This window comes from Carassius carassius, chromosome 36, assembly GCF_963082965.1.
Source record: "Carassius carassius chromosome 36, fCarCar2.1, whole genome shotgun sequence".
NCBI lineage: Eukaryota > Metazoa > Chordata > Actinopteri > Cypriniformes > Cyprinidae > Carassius > Carassius carassius.
In genome coordinates this window covers 23238383-23265928 of record NC_081790.1, presented here as the reverse complement: position 1 = coordinate 23265928, position 27546 = coordinate 23238383, and the positions used below count along the sequence as shown (strand labels likewise).

At 36.1% G+C, this 27546-nt stretch overlaps 2 protein-coding genes across 2 annotated transcripts in view; both read left to right on the top strand.

Annotated features, from left to right (window-relative positions):
• The window catches only part of wwc1 (WW and C2 domain containing 1), a 45765-nt gene extending 30040 nt beyond the window's left edge, over nt 1-15725 (top strand). Inside the window, exons 10-22 of the mRNA XM_059526685.1 lie at nt 1193-1282; nt 2274-2800; nt 3499-3616; nt 3701-3868; nt 7074-7266; nt 7380-7520; nt 8241-8299; nt 9125-9272; nt 9369-9536; nt 9637-9729; nt 12995-13225; nt 13331-13449; nt 14190-15725. Of these exons, the coding sequence (XP_059382668.1) occupies nt 1193-1282; nt 2274-2800; nt 3499-3616; nt 3701-3868; nt 7074-7266; nt 7380-7520; nt 8241-8299; nt 9125-9272; nt 9369-9536; nt 9637-9729; nt 12995-13225; nt 13331-13449; nt 14190-14256 (2122 nt within the window). The 3' untranslated portion in view covers nt 14257-15725. The remainder of the gene's footprint in view (nt 1-1192; nt 1283-2273; nt 2801-3498; nt 3617-3700; nt 3869-7073; nt 7267-7379; nt 7521-8240; nt 8300-9124; nt 9273-9368; nt 9537-9636; nt 9730-12994; nt 13226-13330; nt 13450-14189) is intronic.
• A 2576-nt stretch (nt 15726-18301) lies between these two features.
• On the top strand, nt 18302-27135 carry cnot8 (CCR4-NOT transcription complex, subunit 8). Its single transcript, XM_059526684.1, has 7 exons — nt 18302-18445; nt 19219-19409; nt 20183-20376; nt 20494-20655; nt 25889-26033; nt 26118-26228; nt 26326-27135. The coding sequence occupies exons 2-7, from the start codon at nt 19293-19295 to the stop codon at nt 26452-26454; spliced, it is 858 nt and encodes a 285-aa protein (XP_059382667.1). The 5' UTR covers nt 18302-18445; nt 19219-19292; the 3' UTR covers nt 26455-27135.
• The last annotated feature ends 411 nt before the right edge of the window (nt 27136-27546 follow it).

Sequence of the window (27546 nt, the reverse complement as noted above, 5' to 3'; positions counted from 1 at the left end):
AGTTCTCTCTCCACCTTCAATACCACGACTTAGGTGCCCTTGAGCAAGGCATCGAACCCCCAACTGCTCCCCGGGCGCCGCAGCATAAATGGCTGCCCACTGCTCCGGGTGTGTGCTCACAGTGTGTGTGTGTGTGTGTGTGTTCACTGCTCTGTGTGTGTGCACTTCGGATGGGTTAAACGCAGAGCACAAATTCCGAGTATGGGTCACCATACTTGGCTGAATGTCACTTCACTTCAATATCTGTTTCTAATGTGGACAATAAAGGTGTAATTATTGTGGAAACACAACAGGGCTCTCATCTGTGATGCTACAGCTGTGCTCTCAGTAAAATCTAATAAACAATAATTAATCAAAGCCTCTTTCAGAACTTAAAAAATGTTCACTAAAAGCTTGGTGTGCAGAGACCACACTCGCAAATATATTTTGCATTATGCAAAACAAGCAGCACAGCAGTCACTGTGTCCCTCATTTACTTTACTGCAGGCCCCATCTATTATAACTGCACAATTTGGTTTTGTAAATCTACAGCTAAAATGGCAGAAGTTGAATGTCATGTATGCAAATGATTCATAATCGTCTACTAGTTTACTGCTTGTGGTTTGTAGCGAGTTTTGTACTCTAAGAAGAGGCACCTGTGTTTTGAGATCAGGTCGCCTAGGTAAGAGAACCAATTAGGAATTTTTTTTTTTTTGCATGACTCACTATCTTTCATTCTCTCTCTTTCTGTTGGTGCTTGTTCTCTCTCAGTTATTTGAACAGGGTCCTTGTTCTCTACTCTAGATACTGTATCCTCGTTTAGCTTGGCGTTCAGCACTCTTCCTGTAACCTGAGCGGCACAAACGCTGGATCTAGGTTGAACACAATGGGTGCCTTCTTCAGCGCTGTCGTTTAATAACAAACCAACATCATTTTATTAGACCCTAGGAAGACTGTAGAAGCATTATAATATTCAGTTATTTAATACATATTATTTAATATATAAAAAAGACATGTTGATGTTCAAAAGAGCCCATCACATAGTCTCTTCAATATTGTCATACCATAGTTTTCAAATCATTGTCCATGTGAAAACTGTTAACTGCCTGAAAACTAAGTGCCCACTTCTTTTTAAAAACACACTTGGTCTGTTCCAGTTCCTAATCCTAGTAATGAGCCGTTGTCACAAAGATCTATCTGTTGGTTTGTTCAGGTTAAAGCTGCACTATAGAAGAAGCAAACTAGTGAAGGAGCTGGAAGAGATGGTGAGGTTGGCGTCTTCCCTTGATACCCAGCTGAAAAGGTATTCTCCAACTCTGACATTTAAACAAAATATTTAATACAAATGACACTCATAATATTGACTACATCTTTAATTATTCTGTCTTTTGGCTACTCGGGATGTGCCAATGTTAATTATTCTATGCGATAAACTGGTAAATACATTCATATTAATGCCTCTATTGTCAATAAACAATAAACAGCTGTAATTAAAATGTAATATAAAATAATTGTTCTAATTCTGTACTGTTGTCTAAATAAAAATGCAACATTAAAAAAGTAAGATAAGTTTTTTTTAATGCTTAAGTCAAATTGAACATTGTAGTATAATATTTATAATATTGTAGAAAAATTAAATTTACTAATTTAAACATACTTTTGTTCATCTTTGGAACAAAAATATATTTTTATTATTGTAACATATTTTTAATATTCTTACCCCCCCCCCCCCCCCCCCCAAAAAAAGAAAAGAAAACAGGACAAAGACAGTTTGTCAATCCATTAAATGTTAATGCAACCAAAATGTTCAGGCTTCAAAGACCAAAAAATTTAACTTGTAAATGTAAGTCATTTATTGTGTAAGTTTGAATATCAGCACAAAAGGGAAGCACTATATATGATGTAATGACTTTGCAATAAAAATGATCAAACTTGTCCAAAGAATCAGAGTTCTGAAGTTTTAAGACGATGCAATCGAATGCATTTGGTAACTTAGTAACAATAGCTTTGCATTTAATTTTGACTAATGCCTAATTCATTTTTAGCATCTCGTTAGGGCACATCAAAGGCATGTTGCATAGAGGAACAGTCCCTTGTGTGTCTAATGAGCCTACCATGCCTTAATTAGCATGTTTGCTTTAAAGCAGAATGCATTTGATGTTAGAACTTTAAATAGGGTTGAATGAGACTATATGAAGGGAGAAAAAAGCATGAACCGGAGCTGCTTTCTGAATAAATTCCCTGTTCTCCTTCTGTCCCTCCCGTTGTCTCTTTCATTGACGTCAAAATTCCAGTCTGTCAGCCAGCACGCTGTCATGTTCCTCAGGCAGCAGCCGTGGATCGTTGACTTCCAGCCGAGGATCCCTGGCCACCTCCAGCTTGGGCTCCACTTCCTCTCTCAGCTTCACAGACATCTACCTGGAGCAGCCCGAACTGGGTGACCCTGACTTCCAGAACAAACTGGACTCTATATTGCAGGAGGGAAGCACCTCTGGCTACAGGCCCTCCAGCTCCATCACCACCATCCATGAGAATGAGGTCTCGTCCTCCTCCAGACAAGTCGGCAGTGGGCCGGGGGTGGGCCAGAGAACCCAAGTACTGCGGCTGTCAGAGACACCTCGCTCCATGAACTCCCTGTCCCCACGTTCCTCGCTGTCTTCCCTTTCTCCTCCTTGCTCACCCCTTGTTACCGATGCTTGCTTCATGTCGGGAGAGGCCTTCTCTGGTCCTGCCTCACAGTTGGATTTAGATCTGCAAACCAGGCTGATGGAACTACGGTTAGAAGAGGACCACCAACAGGGTGCAGTAGAGTCTTTGAAAGGTACATGGCTCTTTCCATGAGCAAAACTGCTTTATAGGTGAACTCATTAGGCATTTACATGGCCATTTGTATTACTGATAGATGCCTCTTAATTCTTGCCATGGTAAAGGTTATTGTTTATAGGTAAGTTAACTAAAGGATTAATCGACTGATCAATAAATAATCTACAGATAAATCGTAAAAATAATAATTTGCTAAACTGAATAAACTTGGGAAAAAACAATAGATTAACATGGTTATTGCATTATGTTTTTGAATGGAGCACTAAAAGATAAATAACATAAGTTACTGCTGTTATTTATTGGTAAACTAACTAGACGATTATTTGACTAAGAAAAGTAGATTAATTGTAAAAATGCATGTCAATAAATGTGTTACTTTTTTGAAAATGGTATAAAAGAAGAAAAAACAAAAGAAAGAAAAAAAAAACAAAGAAACCAAAATGAATAAAAAGAGTACATTTCTAGAAATTCTATAAGATATTTTATTGCCTATTCCATGGTAACTTTATTGGTCCTTCACAATCCAGAATTCCATCTGAAACTAGAGAAACCCTCTGAATTTCTAGTACGATAGGGTAGATTTACAGCTCACTTCCAACTAGCCCAGCAGGTGAACTCAATCGAGATCAGGAACCTAACACCCATCCAGAGTGACATGGTGTCACATTTGTACTCACCCCTTTTCTGTGCCTGCAGATGCTGTTACGCAAACAAGGATGTCAGGGCCGGGATCTAAGAAGGCAGGAGTAACGTCAGCAGTGTCTGACGAATCAGTAGCAGGTGATAGCGGGGTATACGAGCCCTCAGAGAAAAGGTAGGCTTCTAGAGTTTTGTTATCAGTTACAAATTATCACAGACCCTGATTCGGATAGTAAAATGGTGCTGTTCATTCCTACAGGTCGGGGCTTCCTGTTGAGCAACAGCTGGGTTATGATGACGGGAGCTCAGCAAGCAGTGCTCAGATCAAACTCGGCCTGAAGTATGAAGCAAAAGAAAAGAGGTTCTCCGTGTTCGTAATGCAGCTCTCCAACTATAGTGCACTCTCCCTGCCAGCCAACCAGAACATGTGAGGATTGCGCTCTCTCAGCCAGCTTCATTTAAAGTTGATGGAGACATTAATTTTAATCAGCAGGATGTAATTTTAATGAAGCATCTCTGCTAGGGAAATGGGCTGGCTTTTACAAATGGAATTAACCCATTCAGTTGTTGTCAAATATAAAATGTAATATAAAATGTAGAAATCGATTCACAGATGCTTTGTAATTCTTTGTTCATCTTCGGAACACAAATTAAGATATGTTTGATGAATTACGAGAGCTCTCTGACCCTTCCATAGACAGCAAGGATCCTAACACAATCAAAGCTCAGAAACATCCGAAGGACATCGTCAGAACAATCCATGTGACATCAGTGGTTCAGCCGATATTTTGCAAAGCTACGAGAATACTTTTTGGTTGCAAAGAAAACAAAAATAACAACTTTATTAATCTCTTCCGCATCACCCTTGGTGCCATTTTGGAGAGTATCACATACATAAACAATGTATGCCAATCAATGAATGCAGATACATTGTTTACGTTCAGATCAAAGTGTAAATGCTGATACAGAATAGCATACGTTGTTTACGTATGTGAGACTCTCCAAAATGGATGCTATAGGGTGATGCAGAGGAGACAAATTGTTGAATAAATTTATTTTTGTTTTCTTTGTGCACAAAAAGTATTCTTGTAGCTTTCGTGAAATTATGGTTGAACCACTGATGTCAAAAGGATTATTTTAATGATGTCCTTACTACATTTCTGAGCCTTGATCGTGTTAGGATTCTAGCAGTCTGTGGGAGGGTCAGAGAGCTCTTGGAATTTATCTAAAACATCTTAATTTTTGTTCCTAAGATGAACAAAAGTCTTACAGGTTTGGAACGATGTGAGGATGAGTAATTAATGAAAGAATTTTCATTTTGGGGGAACTATCCCTTTGATGATTCCTGTGTAAAGATCAGACAGACATTTTATTATGGTTTTTATGTGTTATATTTACAATTTAGCAACTATAATGCCTCTGTACTTTTGCTGAAAAATGGAGATGTCTTGAGAATTATTTTGAAATTGAATCTCAACATTTTATTTAATCATTTGATTCCTAAGCCCAAGGTTGTTTTTTTCCCCATACCCATTTTTTGTAGTTAAAGGGTTACTCCTCCCCAAAATGTTGTCATTAATCACTTACCCCCATGTCATTCCAAACCCGTAAAAGCTTTGTTCATCTTCAGAACACAAATAAAGATATTTTGGACGAAAACCGGGAGGCTTGTGACTGTCCCATAGACTGCCTAGCAAGTTACACAGTCAAGGTCCAGAAAAGTATGAAAGACATCGATAGAATAGTCCATCCTGCTAACAGTGGTTCAACCGTAACGTTATGAAGCGACAAGAATACTTTTTGTATGCGAAAAAAAAACAAAATTAACGACTTTATTCAACAATTCGCTGTTTTCATTCTAATCAAAGTCTAAATATATGCAGAAAACGTATCCTTGTGGCGCAGCTGACACAGAAGAGTGTACTCTGCCTGCGTTCTGCGAATATTCTCCAAAACTGATGCGGAGAGACACAGAGGAGACAAATAGTTGAATAAAGTCCAAATTTTTGTTTTCTTTGCGTATAAAAAAGTATTCTTGTCGCTTCATAACGTTAAAGTTGAACCACTGATGGCAGATGGACTATTCTGATGATGCTTTTCATAATTTTCTGGACCTTGACAGTGTAATTTACTTGGCAGTCTGGTCAGTCTCAAGTAGGGAGAACCGATTCTTATTCAGAACAGATTCGGTGTTCTGACGATTCAGCGTTTCCCGTAAAGTATGTCACAGCCCAGAGCTCTTCCTCTTTAATTCCTGAGCAAATTGTTTCCAATGACGTGCACTCCACAGTCTCGCAGCGCTGCATCGTGTCTTTAACTGCCGAACACGTTTCCTACGTCTGTACGCGCACTAGGGCTGCTCCGATCATCATCGTTATGTGCATCTCGTCAGTAAAGCCGGTTCTCTAATTAGCGTTAAATTCCATCAGGTGCGTGATTTCACATAGAGCAGCTATTACTACACGGAGCCATTGTTAACTGAGAACATGCGCAAATCCACTTCATTTTCAGCGTTTATTTGCGCATCTTCTCAGTTAACAACGGCTCCGTGTAGTAACAGCTGCTCTATGTGAAATCACGCACCTGAGGGAATTTACCATTGATTAGAGAACCGGCTTTACTGACGAGATGCGCATTAACGATCGGCCGATCGTGATCGGAGCAGCCCTAACGCGCACTTGTGCCTTTGATAACTGTGCACATAGTTTTAGTGGTAATTTAGTGGCTCCTGCCGCCACTAAATTACATTATATTTGTCCCATATTGTCATTAATATACATACCGACTTAAATAGACTGTTATTGTTATTTAAGTATGAGGGTTAGATTATTTAGTGTACAGGTCATTTCAAGAGTGATAAACAAAGTGATAGAAAATATTTATTTTCATGCATTTTAAATGTTTAAAAATGTGGAAACCACTTATTGCATCACACCATCTCCTGACTGCATTATTATTTGTAAAATAGGAGCTTTATGGAGTGTGTGTATACATTGGTTATAAGTATAACAGTTTATATTTCATTAATTTAGAGAAATTAATAAGTGTCTTAGCCCTCAAGGCACTATTTGGCCAACCAGCTTATTCCTGCTTGAAAAACTAAGTGTTATTGATAGTGTAAAAAATATCAGCTTTGAAGCACATGCTGATTGATGGAGTAGCATTACTCAACATTACTTACTACATTCCAGCAACACTACATTCAATGAAGGTAAAATAGTAAAAAATATAATGATAGTTCATTAAAATTTTTATACTGTAATATATGTTGAATTTTGACATTGCCAACCTTTAAATTAAGTTGACAGTAAGTAATAAACAGTGTTGAGCGTTGAGTATCGTGCATTATTCCTTACCGCTATTTTTTTTTATAGTTATTTAATGATTAGTCACAAGCCTCCCGGTTTTAATACAAAATATCTTAAACTGTGTTTTCCGAAGATGAACGAAGTGTTTACGGGTCTGGAACGACATTTGGAGTAAGTAATAAATGACAAAACTTTAATTTTGGGGTGGAGAATGCCTTTAAAACGCTCCTGGTTGAGAACCACTGATTTATGACTGGCCTGTGCCCATCTCTCATACAAAAGCCAACTCTGATTGGAGTTTCTGTTGGATTTGCTCTATTGCAGATATGTCCGTGTGGTGGTACTGCCATGCTCAGAGCCCGTTCGTTGCCTGTTCCGCACCCACGGGGCTCTGTCGCAGGAAACCTTAGAGTTTAAGGAAGCGTTTAGCCTGCAGATGTCCTCCATTGCACTCAGACAGAAGACTCTACGCATTGATGTCTGTAGCACCAGTAAAGCTGGTCGAGAGGATTGTCTAGTGAGTGTCTGATTTAACAAAATAAACAGAGTGATGATGCCTAAAAACTGTCATATAATGGTATGTGAATATAGGCCTGGGTTATTCAGTTCTCGTCTTTTTTCTCTTGAAAGGCTGGTGCTCAGATTAGTTTGGCTGATGAAGAGTATTCAGAGGAGTGGTGCACCAAGTGGTACAACCTCCTCAACTGCACATACGTGCCAAAAATGGATGGAAAGCGCAAGGAAAGAGAGGTCTCTGTTCAGCAGGAGCTGGTAAAAAGAACACACGTGCACACACACACACACACAAACAATCCTCAACTTATTTTACCTCGTCACAGCCAAATGCCTTTTTAATATTTCTTGGAATCAGTTTTGCCAAACTGCTAAGCTTATTGAGGAACAAGGAGCCTTCATTAATTTTATATTTGTTTCTTTCATCATTCAGATGAAGAAATGGATTCTTTCTTGCTCAAATGGTTCTTTCTGGTCTCTAATACTGTTGATGATCAAATTACATAGAATTAGTTGCTTCGCTTTTTATCAGCTGCTTCGAATTTACAAACCGCCTTTTCCGTTAAGATGGATTAAGGAAATGTATTTGCATTTTACTGTCACTTTCCACGAATAAGGTACAAAATAAGGCCTGAGGCTATCACAATTTGTGTGTTATTTTCTCAAAATTAATATTTTGTTTAATTTGAATTGTTGGATACAATGGAAAAGGTCAAGACCTCCGAGCTGCGACTGACCGAACTCACCATTTTAACATATATTTTAATACATTGCATTGTAATGCTTGTAAAAAAAATGGGACTTAAATTTGTACCCTATTAAAGTACTCTTAAAAAAAAGTCAGTCTTATCAGATGCAGTTTTTCCAAAAGAACATATAGTTCTAGTAAAAATGTCTGGCAAATTTCAGGAATGCCAAAATATAGTATTTTTTGTTTTGTTTTAAATAAATGATCCTCATCTCTTTATTTATTTGTAGGCTCCCAGCACCTCAGAGGGCACTGTTGCATGCCTTGAGAACGCTCCTCTGGAGGACTGGTATGTTACCGGCCACAACTTGTTTAATAAGCTTTAATCTTATTTAGCACAGCTGTCAACTTAACATTAGTCACTGTGACTTTGGGTTTCATATCACAATCCAGTACCCTACCCAGCATCCACACCAACAATCAACAAGCTCTTTGGATCTCCTATTCCATCTGTTACTTTTCAAAACTCTTTTTTTTTTCCTATTAAATGACCTCCTTTCTGCTGTCTCGTGGGAATTCATCACAGCGTGATGGCTCCCTTTTCCTGATGTTTGATCTGCTCTGCCAAAATTACATTAGTAACGTTAACAGGATGAACAACTAATCCAAGTGCAGTGCGTGAGCAATACTGAGCGGTATTCTTTTCTCATGCCATGTTCTGGACTCTTTTGAGGTTGCTTCTCGGTAAATTAGCTCACTGTGTCACAAGCTGATTGGCTATCGGGCAGTCTCATGATTATAACCAAAACTGCACTATAAGACCTGATTGTTTCAGACGATGATTCAACAACAACCACCTGTCATAGAACTTAAAAACAAAAACAGGAATGTGGCATGGCTGCATTTTTCAAGAGCATTTCCACCCTTACTCACACTTGCTTCTGAAAGGTTGCAGACTAGATAGGTAAAAGTGTTGCTCTTTTAGGAACATTACGGTTTGAATCAACCATGTCAATGCAATAACTTTCGGTTTAATTTGGAGCACTGTGACTTTCAGTACCGATTGTCTCAATAATTTCAAACAAAAACATATTTTAATTCATGCTTCTGTATTTATTAATTCAATTTTGAGCCATAATAACCCTGGTGTCAAATGGTATATGTTATATAATAGCCCCGCAGAGGCTTTGGAGGGTGACGTGTTTGTGGATGAAGAAGGTAGTGATGGTGAGGAGAACGAGGAGTTCTACCCCGATGACTGCCAATGGGAGCAGGAGGAAGAGCCAGCTAAACCTGGACCAACAGCAGTCGTTACGGAAAAGGTGACATTGATGATTCATTTACATAGAACGGTCTCATTGATTCATGCAAGTTTTGTGTACCTTTTCAGTGAAAACATCCTCTCTTTGTCTTATTAGGTGAACAAACAGACATGTGTGGATGGTCTCCCGCAATCTGCTTCGGTCGTTCGGCCCAAGGAGCGCCGGCGACATGATGTCCATCAGCAAAACCCTTTTATGCGAGGAAACACCATCATCCGGTCCAAGACATTTTCCCCCGGACCTCAGAGCCAGTATATCTGCAGGGTAAGAACACACATACACGCACAAAAATATATGTACATACTGATAGTGGTATTAGAACTCAGTTTTTTTTTACCAATTCCCACAATCATCTCATCATCAGATCAACCGCAGCGACAGTGACAGCTCCACCCTGTCTAAGAAATCTCCCTTCGTCCGGAACGCCTCAGAGAGACGCAGTGTTCGAATGAAGAAGGTAACATAAAAAATATTGACATTGACATCTACTCATTTGGGAAACAAATTGCACTATTTAAAATTTGCAATGAATTGCCATGCAAATATAAACCTTGTTTGTTCAGTTTGGTGTCTGATAGTCCTTTAATAGCTCAAAAAATGCTTTACATTCAGATTGATTCTTCATAGCCTCTGCTAATCTTATGTAAACTTGCAACTCGATAAACACGCTTCAACCATCCTCCATGAAAAAAAATATTTGGGGGCTTAAAACATGGGAGTGTCTGAGACCCCAAGCATAAAAACGGTGTAGTTAATCTCAACTCCCAAGTCAGGGTTAAGGCGGTCGCATACCGGTAGAGAAGCGCCGCGTCGCGCCACATGTAGGACAGCTCAAGGTATCGCACACCGGACGCGCACATTCTGCTGGAGCTCAATATTGAATCAGGTTCTGAGCAGCAAGATGAAGATGAGTTTTAATTCATTTATTATTATTATTTTAAATATATTATTTTAATTGATCATTGATGAGTTTTGAACTTTAATTAATGAAAAGAATCTGTGTTATAATTTAGTCTAGATTATCACTAGCTACTAGATTGCCATTAATCAATTGTTTTGTATTATTATAAGCAATTTTCAACATTTCTAATGCTGTATCTACTAATACTGATTTGTTTGCTCAATAAAAACAAAGAAGCTAAAAAAAATTATATAGGTATGCTTATATCTTAACGTTTCTAAGGACTGTCACTGAACATTTTACCTCAGATCGAAAATTAGACATTCTTACCTGAAAAACCGATGACAAACGCGATCTTCCTCCACGTTTATGACTTCCTCGTGTTGTCTTTGAATATTTGAATCCGGGTATTTCCCTATGTCCTTGATTAGTTTGTCGTCTTTTGCGGCCCGCTACTCCGCTATTTAAATGACCTGAAGTGTGTTGTGATGGTTGTGACCTTGTAAATCCACTAGGTGGCTGCCATTGAGACTGAATGTAATCACGACAGGCAAATACTGTAATATTTTGCGTAGCCTATGTAAAATATGTCTCAAGAGAAAAATAAAAGATTAAAATGACTACGTTTATTATACATTTAATTATATATGTTTACATTTAAGCTGTACAACTAATGTAGGTAGCCTAGTATTTTGCAGCAGTGGTATCTTGGTATAATGTATAAACAACGGTTTGAAACAAATATGATGTTATTTAATATAAAACTATGCAGATGGCGCTCTGTGGCGCGGCAGGAATTTGAACAGAGTTCTGAGTCGTAGCTGGGCGCCGCGGACAGACGCCGAATGGCGCCGCCGGTGTGTGTACACTCATTGAGAATAATGTGTTCGAATTTTAAAGACGTGGCGCGACGCGACGCGGCGCTGCGCTTCTCATCCGGTGTGCGACCCCCTTTAGAATCAAATACCACTCAGGGATCCACTTATTTTTTCCTAAGAATTCTTCTTAGGAAACTGAATGCATTTCACCAACCCTAAAGCAAAACGTTTTTCTTAGAAAGGGGAGTTAAAGCTTTATAGCAGAAGTTTAATATTTAATGCCTACATTTCTGTAGTGACCTAAGGTCAATGTTAATGAAGCACAGTCTCAGCGTGAGGAAATGGGTTTGCTGAGCACCTTTACAGGCCCTTAAATAGTCTAGAAAGGTCAGGTTTGCTCTCACTGTGCCTTAGGAGACACATTACTTTGAGACTATGAAAGAAACTAAGATGTTGAAAGTTTGCATTGATTTGCTTAATGAGGACAGTACAGAGCGCTTCAGTAATTTATAGTACAGGCTTTAAAGTCTCCTTAGTTATTTAAAAATGAAAATCACAAGTCCCAGTCTACAAAGGTAGGGTAAACCGTGTTAATCAAATGGCTATTGTTGCAAAGCAGTTTAAGATTTGTGATGCATGATACTGAATAGTTTTAATCAGTGTTGGGTAAGTTACTTTAAAAAGTAATTAATTACTATTACTAATTACATAACAATATTGTATTTAAATTACTTTACTAATTACTCTGTCTGAAAAGTAACTTAATTATTCAAATCGCTAATTAGGCTACATCTTAAAATCCCTATAAACCTTAATAGAAATTAAACCCTTTATTCTTTCAGTTTGAGTCAAATATAGAATAGGTTTGCCTTGTAGCTTTAAAACAACTGTAATACTTAAACATTTTTATAGAAAATGTATACTTTATTGGTTAACAAATAGAAATACTCTGGATAACAAAAAAGCTTAAGAAAAGTTAAACAATACATTTCAGTTTGGCAAGATGTTCAGGAAAAGCCCAACTAGTAAAATCTATACAGGTTTATGTAAAAATAACACATTAACTAATGTAGGTAAGAATAAATGACATTAAGTAGCTTCTCTGCTGAATAAAGCCGTGTCAGATCAAGCTGTTCTTCTGAGGTAGATTCCTCATAGCAGGACTTCTTTCAAAAACTGAAAAATAGACAAATCTTGATTTATTTATATTATTTTTTAAATAATTCTTTTGTATCTAGATGAGGGTGTTTGCGCGCAGATGACTGCATATAATGAGCTCAGATACAGGAAAGACTGTACCTCGCTTTAGTTTCATATGGATTACATAATCAGATAATATTCCTTTTCGATTTGAATTTGTTTATATAGTAGACACTAGCTTTCTGTAGACATATTTCTCATGTGTCAAATATTCGCTGAGTTTGTGACGTGTAGAAAGTTGCACACGTTATTATTCTCATTGTACACAAATAAAAGTAGGCTCTTTTTTAGATTCGATTGATTTGAGTCATCTGAGTATTTAAGGTTTCTCTGTGAATCAGGAAAAACTGAATGTGAACTTGCTGGTGCGCAGAGGATTAAAGACGCTGCATTCAATTGTATCTTTAGACGGTAAATTTAGATTTATGTAAAGCAAGTACTTTATAAGTAACTATAATTAAATTAACTAAAAATTTGCAGTAATCCCTTACTTTTCTTTTTCAGTGGATAAGTAATTTAATTTCAGTAACCCGTTACTTAGTAATGCGTTACACTCAACACTGGTTTTCATTTATGTGTGCCAACATAACAATACCAATACAGTGGTCGGTGAATCTCTGGGAATGTCTTAAGTTCAAAATCTAACCTAACCTGGAAATGAACAGAAAGTAAAAAGATTTTAAAGAAGAATTTTTATCATTGGTCACAGACGTTTGACTCCCCATATACAATACTGCAATAAATAGCACAAGACACATACATGACCCAAAAGAATCACTAATCGAGTTTTCTCCCTCACACAGCCACAGATGCAGGTCAAAGGTCTGGACGGTCTCCTGCGCACTTCTCTGGATCTGGAGCTGGACTTGCAGGTCACTCGGACACGGCACAGCCGACTGAACGAGGAACTGCATGTGCTGCGGGAGCTAAAGGAGCAGTTAGAGAGTGCCCGGAAGCAGGGCCAGCATGTCCTTCCCACATGGGTACAGGAGGATGAGCGCTTTCGTCTGCTGCTCAAACATACAGAGAGACAGGTGAGTCCCACTAGATTTCCAGAACTAAATCCACAAATGGCCTGTCCTCGGGCCCTCTTAAACAACATTCCAGCATCTGATTTTGTGTTGCCACTCTCGCTGTAGACCCACGAAGAGCAGCTACAGGAACAGAGGGTAGAGAAGATGATGCGAGCAGCAGCCAAGGATGTGCACAAGATTCGTGGACAGAGCCTCAAGGAGGTTCCTGGGGTCCAGTCCTTCAGGTGGGCATCTGTTGCTACCCATCCAAACCACTGTTTTTCAACTGATCCTAAGAATATGTTATTGGGGGAAGAAATAGCTCTTTTCCAAAATCTGAGCTGCAGTGATGTCTAATGGGACATGTGCAGCTACCTGATTTGGACTGGAGTATTCTACATATCTAGAAGATAGGGTTTGAATTTGCTAATATAGACGTGATACTCTAATGGACCCCGTCACAGATTGTGAGGATGTGTTTCCACTGTTATTTAAAAAAAATAATAATACTATAGTACTGTTGAATTAACTTGGCATTAAATGACAGAACACTAGTTAATGCTGCTGCATGGGTGTTTCTAATAAAATGGCCAAGGAAGAGATTGCAAATTTGACATCTTTCACTTTTAATCACCAGAATCAGTCCCTTGATATTTAATTTTTTATTCTTTTGGAAAATCACAGAAACAATATTGTGCTTTTTTTTTTTTGTGAATGGAAATGCAAAAACTAGATTTGTTGTGGTTTCCATTCACCACCGTATGATGACTTTTTACTTCCAAGAACCCCAGAAGTGTGAAAAGGGCACGACATGCACTAATATTGGACTAAAATAATACATTTTAAAAGACATCTTAAAATTATTTGTGGTTAGGCAGCTCACTAGGGTTTGGAACAGAGCTAATATTAAGTAATAAGCTTTTTTTTTTTTTTATCCGACATCAATTTTCAAGCTGTACTTACTGTCTGCTGTAATCTCTCATAGAGAGAAGATGGCCTTCTTCACCAGGGCAAAGATAAACATTCCTGACCTACCAGCTGATGACGTGTAGAAGATATCCATCTCAACTGCTGTTTCCCTGGAGACAAAACTGACATCTGGCAGTATTATGAAGAATAAAGAATGGTGTGACAGGAGAATGTATGTTGGGCAGGAAAAATGTAATTTTAAAACACTGGGTTTTAACTCTAAGAACTGAAAATGTATAGATCCGTTTTTTGTTTTGTTTTCTTAGCTAGATTTATTTTTTAATTTCACCATGTTCTGTTACTAATAAGAGTATGTCCGTAGCTGTACTTGGTATTTTACTGGTCATTCAAAAACACCAGCTCGTCTCTGAAACGAGTGTGAAACATGCTGTTCTGCTAATTGGGCAGAACTGCTTCCGGTAACTCTTGAAGATGTGAATACAGATACTTAGGGTACTACTTATGTTCATAGCACAAGGGTTCAGGACAAAAATGAATGGGCATAAATCCTACTATTCCAGTCACGTCCCTCTAAAACAAGCACATCTGTCCACATTAATGTTCAGCCGTTGTTGTTGTTGTTTTTTTTCAAATGTGTAAACGGTTACAGATTTTAGCAAGCATGAATCTAAAGCATGAGTTTATTAGACCGGTTAGTAGACTAAATTGATTGCTAACAGTTCTCCATGTTCGTTTTGTTAATTGCACATGCAAACAAGACACATGCTAGTGCAAATGTTCGTAAAATGATGTAGAAACTGCACTTAGTTCCACAAACTCTCAGGTAGAATATCAGATAGTTCATGCACTTTAATAGAAAAAAGGCATCAATATAGAAAATTAAGCAAAAAAGCACATTGTGAACACTAAGATCGTACTATCCCATATACTAGCTCTTGTTGTATCTTTGGAAAACTTTAAGCGTCTTTTTAGGTTATATTAATTTTCCATTCTAGTTCCTACAGTGGCACGTTCTAATAGTGTTTCATTTCTACTGCTTTGGATGTCTTCTAATTTAAAACCACCACGTCTGCAGGTTTGCTCTAGAGTACAAACTTGTCTTTGTATCTATTGAACACAAACGGTAGCATCATTTCATTCACATCAAAGCCAGTATCTTAACAAAACTTATTGGAATTGCTACCTACCAGTACTAGAAGAGTCTTTGGTATGTTGAATCTAAAATAATCTGACCATATTTCACTCCATAAACTAAAGAAAAATAGGAAATTATATTTTGCATAAGATTTGCATTAAATCAATCAAATGAATTGAAATGTAAGATTATTTTGATGAAAATCAAGCATGTTTCGTCTAAATTCGTAATACTGTAATGTGAAGGAAAAACTCATTTCCGTTTGGTAGTGTCATATGCATTACTGTAATGAGAATAATTTTTTTCTCTCTCGTTACTATCTCATCTACATAATTTTTTATGATGTAAAATTAAGTACTATCATAATGTATAGCTAATTTGTTCTTTGTTGTTTTATACAATAAAGAGAAAAATTCCTTTCAGTAGACTAGTACCTGAAAATAATCCAATCAAATCAAAATCAAAATTTTTTTTTCACATTTTTCGTCTTTTAAATTATGACTAGAAAAATATGACTTGGATCGTTTTTGTGAGATTGAACCATTTTGAGAAGAACAGTGTTGAAATTTCTAACCATATAATTGCTGCGGCAAGAATACGTCAACACATCTAAGGCACTGAAAGCTGTGAAGGAACGCAGTTTATAATTCCCAGCTCTCCCTGTAAACACTTAATAATGTATCGCACGCCACTGCAGAGATCCGTTTGTGTAACATTTGGAGACTCTTCATACGGAGGGAGTCACTGGTGATTTGCATTATGTAAATGAGCGCTCCATATATGCTAAATTAATATTGATTTCCACTAAACTCTTCATCTACATACAAAATGTCCTTGAAAATAAGTATCTTGATGACTATGAATGTTACTACCATGTCATTAAAGCCCCTTTTGAACAATAGCTTTGCATCACAGTCTGAATGAAGCACTTTAAAAAAAGCTCCAGTTGATGCGACGCTTTATTTGATACTGATTTAAATTGTACATAATGTTGGCCTAATTTAACCAGTTATGAATGGTATAGCCTGCCCAATTTCATGGATTTTGCTCACATTTAAATGTTACATGAAATCTCCAGTTGATCTGCACCTTGTTAGGCTGTGGTGTAGTTAATGCTCTTGACATCTTTGTTTTGCATCCTCTCAGTTCCCCTGCTGCTATGCCTTCCCATGTACAGTCACGTTCTTAATGAGATCCTCCTGTGCTACATTATGTCTTTGTTCCTCAAGGTAATATTGAATGTACTGTCCTTGGTTCAACCTCAGATCAACTACTATGTCATAGGAATTGTAGTAGCAATATTTCTACTCTCATTATAATGCATAAATGTACCCGTACGGACTAAGCAGGCGATGATATGCTCCAAAACGATAACACAAATTTGAAACTTGTGTGAAGTCTGGTACGGATGGTCCAGAAGCACTTCTTCATCTGCAGTGCAAATATGCATATGGCCTAGTCTCTTGCTCCACCTATTGGCAAACAGAATTGAACTTGTACTAGCACTCGTTATGAAACCCTAATTTCTCCTCCATTGTGATTTTGCCTAAAATTGGATTAGGAGATGGAGATCGCACAATCATTTTGATTGTGCCGCATTATAAACGACATCTAAGACCCAACCGAAATGCTGTCCCAAAGCTTTTAGCCAAATATCTAATTCAAATAGACGCATCATATAGCTTCCACTTTAGAGCTATTGTACTCTGTTTTTTAACTTAGTTTATGAGAGTGCAAACATTTCTTTCACTTTTGTTTCTCTTCTTTAATGTATTATTTCTGCAGATTAGACCCAGTTAAGACAGTAGACTGCCAAACATAGAGTACATCCCAGCTTAGTTTGTTAAGCTGCTGCGTGATGCACATTTTTCTCAGATTGGCATTTTTAATTAAGGTACTTCTTTGTTGTTATTTTTACCAGAACCTTTCAGATTTACAGCTTTTACGAAATTACAGATATTTGAATGTGAGAGAAACAATAGGTCCCCTTTAAATTTGTACCGTTTACCTGGAAACACTAAAGTTGATCTCATTCTGAGAGTACTCGAACAATAGACAATTTCTAATGTTTTCACTGGTCGTACAGTATCTACCGTTCACAGTATGTGTTGGAGAGAGTTGTCTTGATTGATTAGGTGCTCTTCAACTATCAATTTTAAGGTTCATGAGGACATAATATTTGGCTTTTTATTTTTTATTTAGACGCTTAGTCCAATCATGCATAAATCATGTAATACTTGCTCAAAATAATCACAAAGAAACAAAAAATGCTGTCAGTATCTGATGCTGTTAGTCATGAATGATTCATTTGTTTATTGTTCACAGTAGGACTTTTCTTTAAAAAACTCCAGTTTAAAAATAAATCTTGTATTAATGATGGAAAAAGAACCTGATCTGATCACAGAGATGGTTTGAGAAGTACAGCTTGTATTTATTGCACTTTTGTGATTTGGGTGTGCGGTCTTTCTTTTTTCATGTGAGACTTCTGAAAGCTGTGAATTGTATCATCGACACTGTACTGTCAACCAGAATTGTAAATATATCACCAGCACAATAGTATGTTTTGTAGTTTCACAACAAATATAAAAACATTCTTTCTTCTAATCTGTATAATGTTTTTTTTGTGTGTGTGTTTGTATGTGTACTCTCACATTCCTAATAATAGATTTACCTGTACAGAAATGTTTGAAGCCAAGATTTTCTTCTCATTCCAACTATCATATGCAGTTACAGTGATTATATATATATATATATATATATATATATATATATATATATATATATATATATATATATAAAAAATAAGGCCAAATATGTGGCATTTTCAACAAACGATTTCATTTATTCCTGTTTTACAAATGACCCATATATAAAATGTGTCCAACTTGTTTATAGGTGCATGATAAACACACAACCTCTTGCCCATTACATTTAAGTTAAACTAAATACATTTAAAAAGTCATTTAATAACACTAGATTTTGCGGTGTTTTATTTTCTTCCTACAATACATTCTGCTCTGGTCTGCCAATGACTGAAAGGCTTTAGTTTTGGCGGGTGTTTACCCACAATCCCGCAGGACCGGAAGCAGTGCGCTGTCTGTGTGTTTAGAGTCGCTGCTAGCTGTCCAGCTGCACAGCGGCTTTACATCTACATATAACGACTATACTCGTGCCAGGTAACTAGTCATTCTGAAAGTTTGCGTTTTTATATTTGTGTAATATCGTTTCATAGTCTTGCTGTAGAACAAATGTTGTCTTTTAATGTGTTTGGAGACAGCAGAGAAACAGATGCTAATGTTTTAAAGCTAACATCATCCACATCCTCAACAAAATTATGGTTATTTTACCTTTGTGTTTCATGACCGACTCCTTATTTGAACGATTAAGATGTTTAATCAAATTAGTTAATTGCCGTTTGTATTGTAAATTAATTGGAAGATGCTTGGGTAACGTTAGTTAATCATTAGAGTTGTGAATATTAAACTTATATGGATTAATATTCACGAACGTTTAGTTCATATTTACGGTTATTCTGGTACTTCCACGGCCACGAGGGTTACGTTTGGAATAAATTTCTTTTATAAACTCAAATCAAAGATAATGATAGATGTTCGTTTGGGTTTGAAAGCGTTGTGGTTGTTAATATAAAATTAATATTCAGCAGTAATTAATTATATACACCTGCTTTTGTCGTATTTGCACTATAAAAGTAAATTCAAAATCCTTGCCCTGATAATAGACTCAAACTGAGTTTGTAAATATTTGTCAATTCAAGTTTATTTGGATAGCGCTTTTTACAATACATTACGATCTATGTTATTAATATTCACCAGTCTTTCGTCAAAATGTATGTTCTTTTTAATATATCCATGCTTATAAGAGTTAATCAGAATAAAAGCCATGGTATTTTTGATTCAAACCTCATTAATCTAATTGCTCTTCCTGGCAGAGTTTCTTTTGTCTGTGAGAGCTTCAGACTCGCTGGGTTACTTGGTCAGTTCCTCAGCCTTCATCATCATCATCATGCCAGCCGCACTTGCAGATACCAGTCAGATTATCTGTGAGGTCTGGGCCAGCAATGTGGAGGAGGAGATGAGGAAGATACGACAGATCATTCAAAGTTACAACTACATTGCCATGGTGTGTGCGCCCATGTTGATGTTCCATTATGGTCTGCTATGGTCTAATAACATAAATGTCCTATAATAATTTTAAAGTGACTATTAAAACAGCATTATGGGTCAAATTGCACATCCACACTGCCTGTCAAACTTCTAGAAGTACGTTTAATATATATAATAGATTTGAAAGTAGTCTCTTATGCTCGCCAAGGCTGTTTATTTGACCAAAATACAATAATGAGGGTAATGGTTTGAAATATTTTAATGGACTCTTTTCTGTTTTGAATATATTTTTAAATGTAATTTATTCCTGAGATGTTTTCAGTAGCCATTACTGCATACTTCAGTGTAAAATGATCTTTAAAGAATCATTCTAACAAATATCAACAAGATGCTAAAATAATAATTAAAAAAATTAAATTAGGGACATTATAAATGCCTTTACTGTCACTTTTGATCAGTTTAATGTGTCCTTGCACAAAAAGTTTTTTATTTATTTATTTTTTATAAACTTACCCCAGATCAGCATGGATCATGTGACACTGAAGTAATGGCTGCTTAAAAATTCTGCCATCACAGAAATAAACGACTTGTAATATTCATTCAAATAGAAAATAATTATTTTTCACATTACTGCTTGTACTCTATATTTGATTAAATGTAGGTTTGGTGAGAAAAAAAAAATCACAAGTCCAATATAAGTGATTCAACAAAAATATTAGCAGCATATTTGTATTTTGTACAGTCTGGTGATTTATACTTGATAGTTCTTGTTTTTTTTTTGTATGTCAGGACACTGAGTTTCCTGGGGTGGTGGTTCGTCCCATCGGAGAGTTCCGTAGCACTGTTGACTATCAGTACCAGCTCCTGAGGTGCAATGTAGACCTTTTAAAAATCATCCAGCTTGGCCTGACATTTATGAATGAAGATGGAGACTACCCGCCTGGAACCACAACATGGCAGTTTAACTTCAAGTTCAATCTGACGTAGGTGTCCAGCATTACTTGCTTATCCTTTGGTTATGTTTTTTTTTTTTAGATTTAGCCTTAGCCAGTAATGATACTAGTAGTGAGGTGGGTGTTGTTTGTCCCCGTGTTTTGCAGAGAGGACATGTACTCCCAGGACTCCATAGATCTCCTTCAGAACTCTGGGCTACAGTTTAAAAAGCATGAGGAGGAGGGCATCGACACACTCTACTTCGCTGAGCTCCTCATGACATCAGGCCTTGTGCTTTGTGAAAATGTCAAGTGGCTCTCATTTCACAGGTAACAAATAGCACTTTTTTTAGCTACTTCCTGCAGCTAAAAGTACAAAACTTGTGTAATTTTTAAAAAGGTTTTTATTTAATGAAAAATTTGCCTTATTAAATGAACTATTATTTACAACTTTTTTTCCCTCCTGGTGACTGGAGGGATTTTGGAGTTTTGGTCAATATTTTGCTAAATGCTTTTTTGTACTGGTTAGTGCTGGCACCTTTTCTGGTTTAGGCCTGTCATGGATAAATATTGATGACAGTAAAACTGCCATTAGGTGGCAGCAAGTCAATGTTTTAATAAATTATTTATTGAATCATTCAAATCAAACAATTTATTTAAAATGGCTGATTCAATTCAAAACGAAATGTGAGTCCATCTGAATGGACTGTTGAATCACTGGCTCACTCGATTCGTTCAAAATCTGATACATTCAAGGAACGTAACATTGAGTTCTATGAACTGTTGTTTACAATTAATAGCAACATTTGTGTTTGCGGTTGGGCTGATATTCAGAAAAGTTTGCTTTTGCAATGAATTATAATAAAGTAAAAACTCATACATGGGTATTTTCTTTCTTTTATTGCTTGAATAAAGGACGTTCTAACTGTATTCTAACAGGCTTCATCGCGCAGTGAATGCTTTTGGACTTTCAAGATGTGTTTTTGTTTGGTTTATGCAAAGTCGGTGACTCGACATCAGCTCTACTATCATCTCTCAGATTTTCACAGTTACACATACAGCACAATAACATAATGTGAGGCAACGTCTTTAAATTATAATCAAGGAAAAATCTTACCTTTTTCTGTTTTCTTCTTTTTAAAGAGCTTCAGAAGTTGTGCTTGAACCATTTTGTGCCAAATCACGAAACCTTGCTACCGCTTGTGAGCAGCTTGTTACAGTGCTGAGTTCTGATTGGCCAATCGCCACTATTTATTTTGTGAATTATCATAAGTAGAGAATTTTAACATTTTAATTAGCATAAGTTTATATGGGATGGTAGTTTTTAACCAAGGGGAAGCTTTTTCATTTTTTTTTTTTTTTTTTAACCAGGGGGATGCTATCGTATGCAGTCGGTATTCTGGGAAGTTTGCGTGCATTGGGAATCACATTTTTCAAATAAAGCCAGGGTAACACTCATTTTACAGCACACAGAGAAAATGACGTCATGAATATAACAGTGGACATATGCATAAAGCGCAGCATAATTTGAAATCACGAGTTTAAAGTTTAAAGCATTCATTTAACACTGAGAACACACGATCATGCAGGATAAAAATGCAGACTTCACAAGATCTCACAGCTGGATTCGACTAAGTTTGCAATGTTTGTGAAATTAAATGTTCATTACCCATTCAAAGATTTATTTAAATTACAGAAATATGTATTGGCTTAATGCTGACAAAACGAGACAGTATTTTAATGTTTGCCTTTCTTTTACTAATAATATAAAAACTAATGTTATAATTCTTTTTTTGTATATATTCCTTTGTTTAACTGTTCTATCTGATTATTAGACCGAACTGTTAATGACGACAGCAAACAAGAGGGAGAATGTGAGCCCTATGTGCTCAGGTGCTGCCTTTCTCAAAATAACAGTTCAGCCTCCAACACATCGGCCAAGCAGAAAAACTTATCGGCATTGGTGATATATCGGTCGACCACTAAAAATAATATTTATGGGCCATTCTACAGAATTGGTCCAAAGTCAGAGTTTTTTTGGATATTATACAACTTGCATACAAATCTTTTCAAAGTACACATTTCTAGTAATTGTGCAGTTAATTCTCATATTGTATTTTCATAAAGTTTTAGAATATTTGTCACTACCGAAACACAGTAATAATAATTTAATTAGAATCTTTATATTGACCTATTGAGATTTTGCTTACATCTTACATTGTAAATATATAGTTTTTTGCTATTTTCTAAAAAATAGTTAAATCAATAAAAATTACCTTTAGAACTATTTCAAGTTTAAATCACGAGATTTGTTGTAATTTGAATTAAATTTTTCTATGTAAAAGGTAAAAAGTTTATCATACTGATTTCAAAGGGAAGGATTCATTAGTCTGAATATATATTGAACCAAAAACTCATCATAACATCTGATAATTGATAATTCAGTATGCTTTATTTTTGACAAAACATCCCATGTTTCGGTAGTGACTAATACTTTTGCCGCAACCACTTTACACATTACAGAATTTCAACTTGCATACTAAAACATGCTAAAATACAAAAACATTTGCGTAACTGTACTAAAATAGTTTATTTCCCCCAAATATGAGGATTATGTGTTCCCTTTTGTCACTACTGAAACAATGATGACATGTTTTGGTCGTGACCGTTTCGGTAGTGACATTTTATTGGATAACACCAAAAAAACTACAGAAACTATACATAAATATTAGGCTTGGGTATCGAGTATTGATTGGAACTGGGAATAGATTTGCGATTTTCCCGGAATCGTTCAAAAGTTTAAATTTCGATTTGTAGTTTTGATTTCTAGTCCGGCGACCGGAAGAAGAAGAAACCCATGAACACCAACAAAGAAGCGTCCACCCGAAGTATTGGCATAACCAAGCGAGTCGAACATGGATAGCGTGCGTCGGCGGTCCTAAGTGTGGCCTCACTTTCCTAAACAGAATGAAATCTCAGCAACATGCAACATTTGCATCAAGATTGTTTCGTGCATACTATAGGAGGGTGCACGTCGAACATGATAAAGCACCAACAAGTTCATGGAGTAGAAATAAATATGTGCCCCATCTTTGATGCGCTGCGCCGACCGTTCACCGCTGCCTTTTCTTTCTCCTATTTATGCGTTTAGGCTTCTTCTACACCCAGTGAATGTGTTTTCTCCACAGCAGGAGATAATAATGTTACCTGTCCAGAACGCTCACGCATCCTACCTGAGAAGGCAGATATTATCATTTTCCTAAACAAGAACTGTTTATGATTTTTATACTGTACCTGCTACTAATCTAGACTGGGTTTTACAAGTTGTTTCTTATTGTAGGGCCCTATGATTTCTGCGATTTAGGAAACGCGGACGGAATTCGCGGAATCCAGTCATAAAAACGGAATTTACAGTTTAACGCGGAATGACATGGAGTTTGCCAAATTTTGAATGAATTAATCAAAAGTTGGTCATTGCACTTACATCAAATCGCGATATGGACTTATATCTGTAAATATTAAGCCGGAAAAGTATTTAAATATGAATCCTGCATGTTCTGCGTGTCTGTGTAAATGAATGGCGCAGAAGCGCGGCTTCCTTCATTAAACCATTAAACACATGGAAGCGCGCGTGAAGCTCGCGGTGATTTCAGCATCTTTCCTTTCACTAAATGAGGCCGTGAACACATGAACAACATCTCCTGAACTGCTCTGAGAGTCACTTCATGAGCATTTGACCGTTTGATTTGAGTAAAACTAGCTCATCACATACAGTGAACTGTATGTTGCGGAACTGTAAAGGTATTCTCGTCAACCCGTCAAAATAAAAGTCCGGTTTAGTTTAAAGACAGACAAGTGTTTGCCATAAATGTTCAGCAGAATGTACATAGCCTACTACTACTGCTACTAAAAGAATCAAACTATTTTTTTAAGGTTTAAATCACAACATTTCTTCCATGTTTTATTTTTAGTAGTAAATCCCCTTTGTTAATAAAGTTTGCTTAATTTTCAACAATTAAAAGATCAATTAAATGTTTTATGCCTTCATTTGATAACCAGAAAAATGCAAATACACAAAATTTCTGATGGGGAAAAACATTTCATAAGGCTATTTTAAAATTGAATTGAATAAATGTTAGTTGTATTTATGCATTTAAATAATTAGACAGGCTAAAACACAGAATTAGGTAATAATAAAACATATGGTAAATAAAACATTTCATAGGTCCATAAATATGTAATTTTTGTAAACTTTTTAATAAATTGATGTGAAAATGTAGAAGTTTTATGATTTTAATTAATTAGACTTTCTTTTTGATTAATACAACTTAATTTAACCATTAAAAAGGAGTTGAGAAAAATTAAAATGGAAAAAAAAATAGAATCCATAAAAATTTTAACTGAATTTGGAAAAAAGTAAAACTGAATTTGGGAAATAAATAAAAAGGAAAATCATGAGGTTTTCAAAAATAAAACTCTTGAGGAAAGTGTACCCCTGTGGAAATGTATTCATAAATTATAATATTTATATTCAAGTTCATAGATTTGATATTTATTTTGTAGTTGAAAACAGCCCTGTGAGAAATTCATTGTAAAATTAATAAAAAGTATTAAAGTTATTATTATATATTATATATTTATTATATATTATATATTTATTATATATATATATATATATATATATATATATATATATATATATATATATATATATATATATATATATATTTATTTATTTATTTATTTATTTATTATCTAAATATGTGATTTATTTAGTCTCGTGTAGCCAGACCTTAAGACTACCGGCTGAAGGTCTGGAATCCATGGCACCTTTCATTTGCCAAGGCCCACCCATGAAGCCATTTGACTGACATGTCAAATAACCAATTGTTAACAAGGCGCCTATCTTCTTTTGTAATGGGGTTTGGCATTACAGCAGCTTTGTTTCCAGGTGTAACATTTAAGAACAAGATACATACGTCTCCTTGAAATCCTGACCTGTATAATTCAGCCAATCTGTTGATGACTTCGAAACTCCTGAAGTGTTCCACTTTTGTGTGCCGTATGTATCAGATGTTTTGCCAGTCTGAGACTAACCCACTGACTCGTGGCAAAGTCGAGCTTAATAAAGTTTCTTAAAATCACAATTTAAAAATATTACGAATTTTAATGACGTCAATTTAAAGGTGCCTTCATATTAGTGCAGTTTTTGTCGAAATTTGGCATGCAAAAAGTCCATTGTCAATAGTGTAGTGATGTATGAAATGCTGCTGACGCAAAAGTTTCGGATAACAAATTTTACAATTTTGGCACAATTTTTTGCCACAGGTAAGAGTCCACACTGCTGACATGTTTACATGTTGTAGCTTATCCATCTTGTGTGCACGAAAGGGATACAGACATAGTTAAAACACGTCATTGACCATAAATGCTTATCCCCTTCAAACTATTTCAGGCAAAAACATTTTGGAAAATAAGTCGCTGCACATTTAAAAAAAATAAATAAACGACTTACATCTGGTGTGTTCTAAATGTTTTTATGTACTTTCTCCGTTCTCACTAGTGGGTATGATTTTGGTTACCTGGTGAAGCTGCTCACAGATTCCCGGTTGCCAGAAGAGGAACATGAATTCTTTCAGATCTTAAATCTTTTCTTCCAAGCCATTTATGACGTCAAATATCTTATGAAGAGCTGCAAAAACCTTAAGGTAAGAAAAATACTGTAGCCCGTGTTAACATTTATAGATGTTACTGTTATTGTAAAAAAAAAAAAATTTAATTGCTGCATTTAGGGTGGACTTCAGGAGGTGGCAGACCAGCTGGAGCTAAAAAGGATCGGCAGGCAGCATCAGGCTGGTTCCGACTCGCTGCTCACTGGAATGGCTTTCTTCCGCATGAAAGAGGTTAATATTAGCAAAATGAGACCATAGCTGAATAATGGGATTTTAACTGATCAGTTCTAACCTTTAGTCTGTTGTTTTTTTTTCTCCTTTCCTTCAGTTGTTTTTTGAAGACAACATTGATGATGCAAAGTACTGTGGGCGGCTTTATGGCTTGGGATCGGGTTCTTCTCAAACTCAGAATGGAATTTCCAACTCCTCGCAGGAGGAAGCCAACAACAAGCACTGACCAAAATCTAGTGGATGACACACTTGTTTTAACCCCACCCAGCAGATATTGTTCTTTACTCTTCTTTATAATGATGATTTAAAATAATTCATGCATTCTTTAAGGGACATTGGGAAATGCAAACAAGCTAATCTCAGATTCTGTTTTGCTCTGTAGTCTGTCATATTGCAATGTTCCAGGACTCCAGATGTGATCCTATTTCTTTCCATCAGCTGAAAATTTAAAATTTTATCTTGTTTTACAGTATTAAAAACACCATTGTTTTAAGCATGGGACCAGCACTTGTGTATCTTATGGCTTAAAAGACTCCAGGCATTTTAATATACTCGGTCATTTTAGAAATGTTTTGATATTTTCTAGAAAGGCTCAAGGTTTATTCATTACTGAGATAAGAGGAAAAGCCTTCTCACTATTGGTACACATGACTGTGGGGTTGTGTTTTTAAAATATGCCAGCATGTATGTATATTAAAATTGAAACTTTCAAAATAAACTCTTTAAGCATTTTTTCTGTAAGGGATACATTTTAGATTCAGGTTTGGGGCATCTTTGGGAACGCAAGTCCACTGGTCCTGTGTAAGTTTTAAATGTGTTCATCTCACAATCTTGACTGTTTGTGGTACATGTTTTTATTGTATCTGTTGTTCGAGGCAGTTATGTATTAAAATGTTTTCTATTGCCACAGTGGTCTCATGTCTACTTACAAGGCATGTGTTCTGAAAACTGACCCTTTGTTCCAGCTTTTAAAGTCAACATGAAGTGGAAATTTACCCTTCTACCCATTTTATTAATTCATCTGTGCATGTTTCTTTTGGGCTTTTTTTGAGCTAATGAGTTTATGTGACGTGATGTATGCTGGACTTCTCAAATCATTTTAGTCTAATTAAACTTAAATTTACGCCACAGTATGGAGAAAGATGAACTATTTTTTTTTATCTTAATATTAAAATAAAATCGCATATATATAAAACGGTTGATAAAAAGCTAATCATAAGTTACAATACATAAGTTACCACTTGGTTATGTGAAAATTAACCTACAGCGATGCATGAACATTCAAATGTATTAAATTATAGAAATAATTAAATATTGG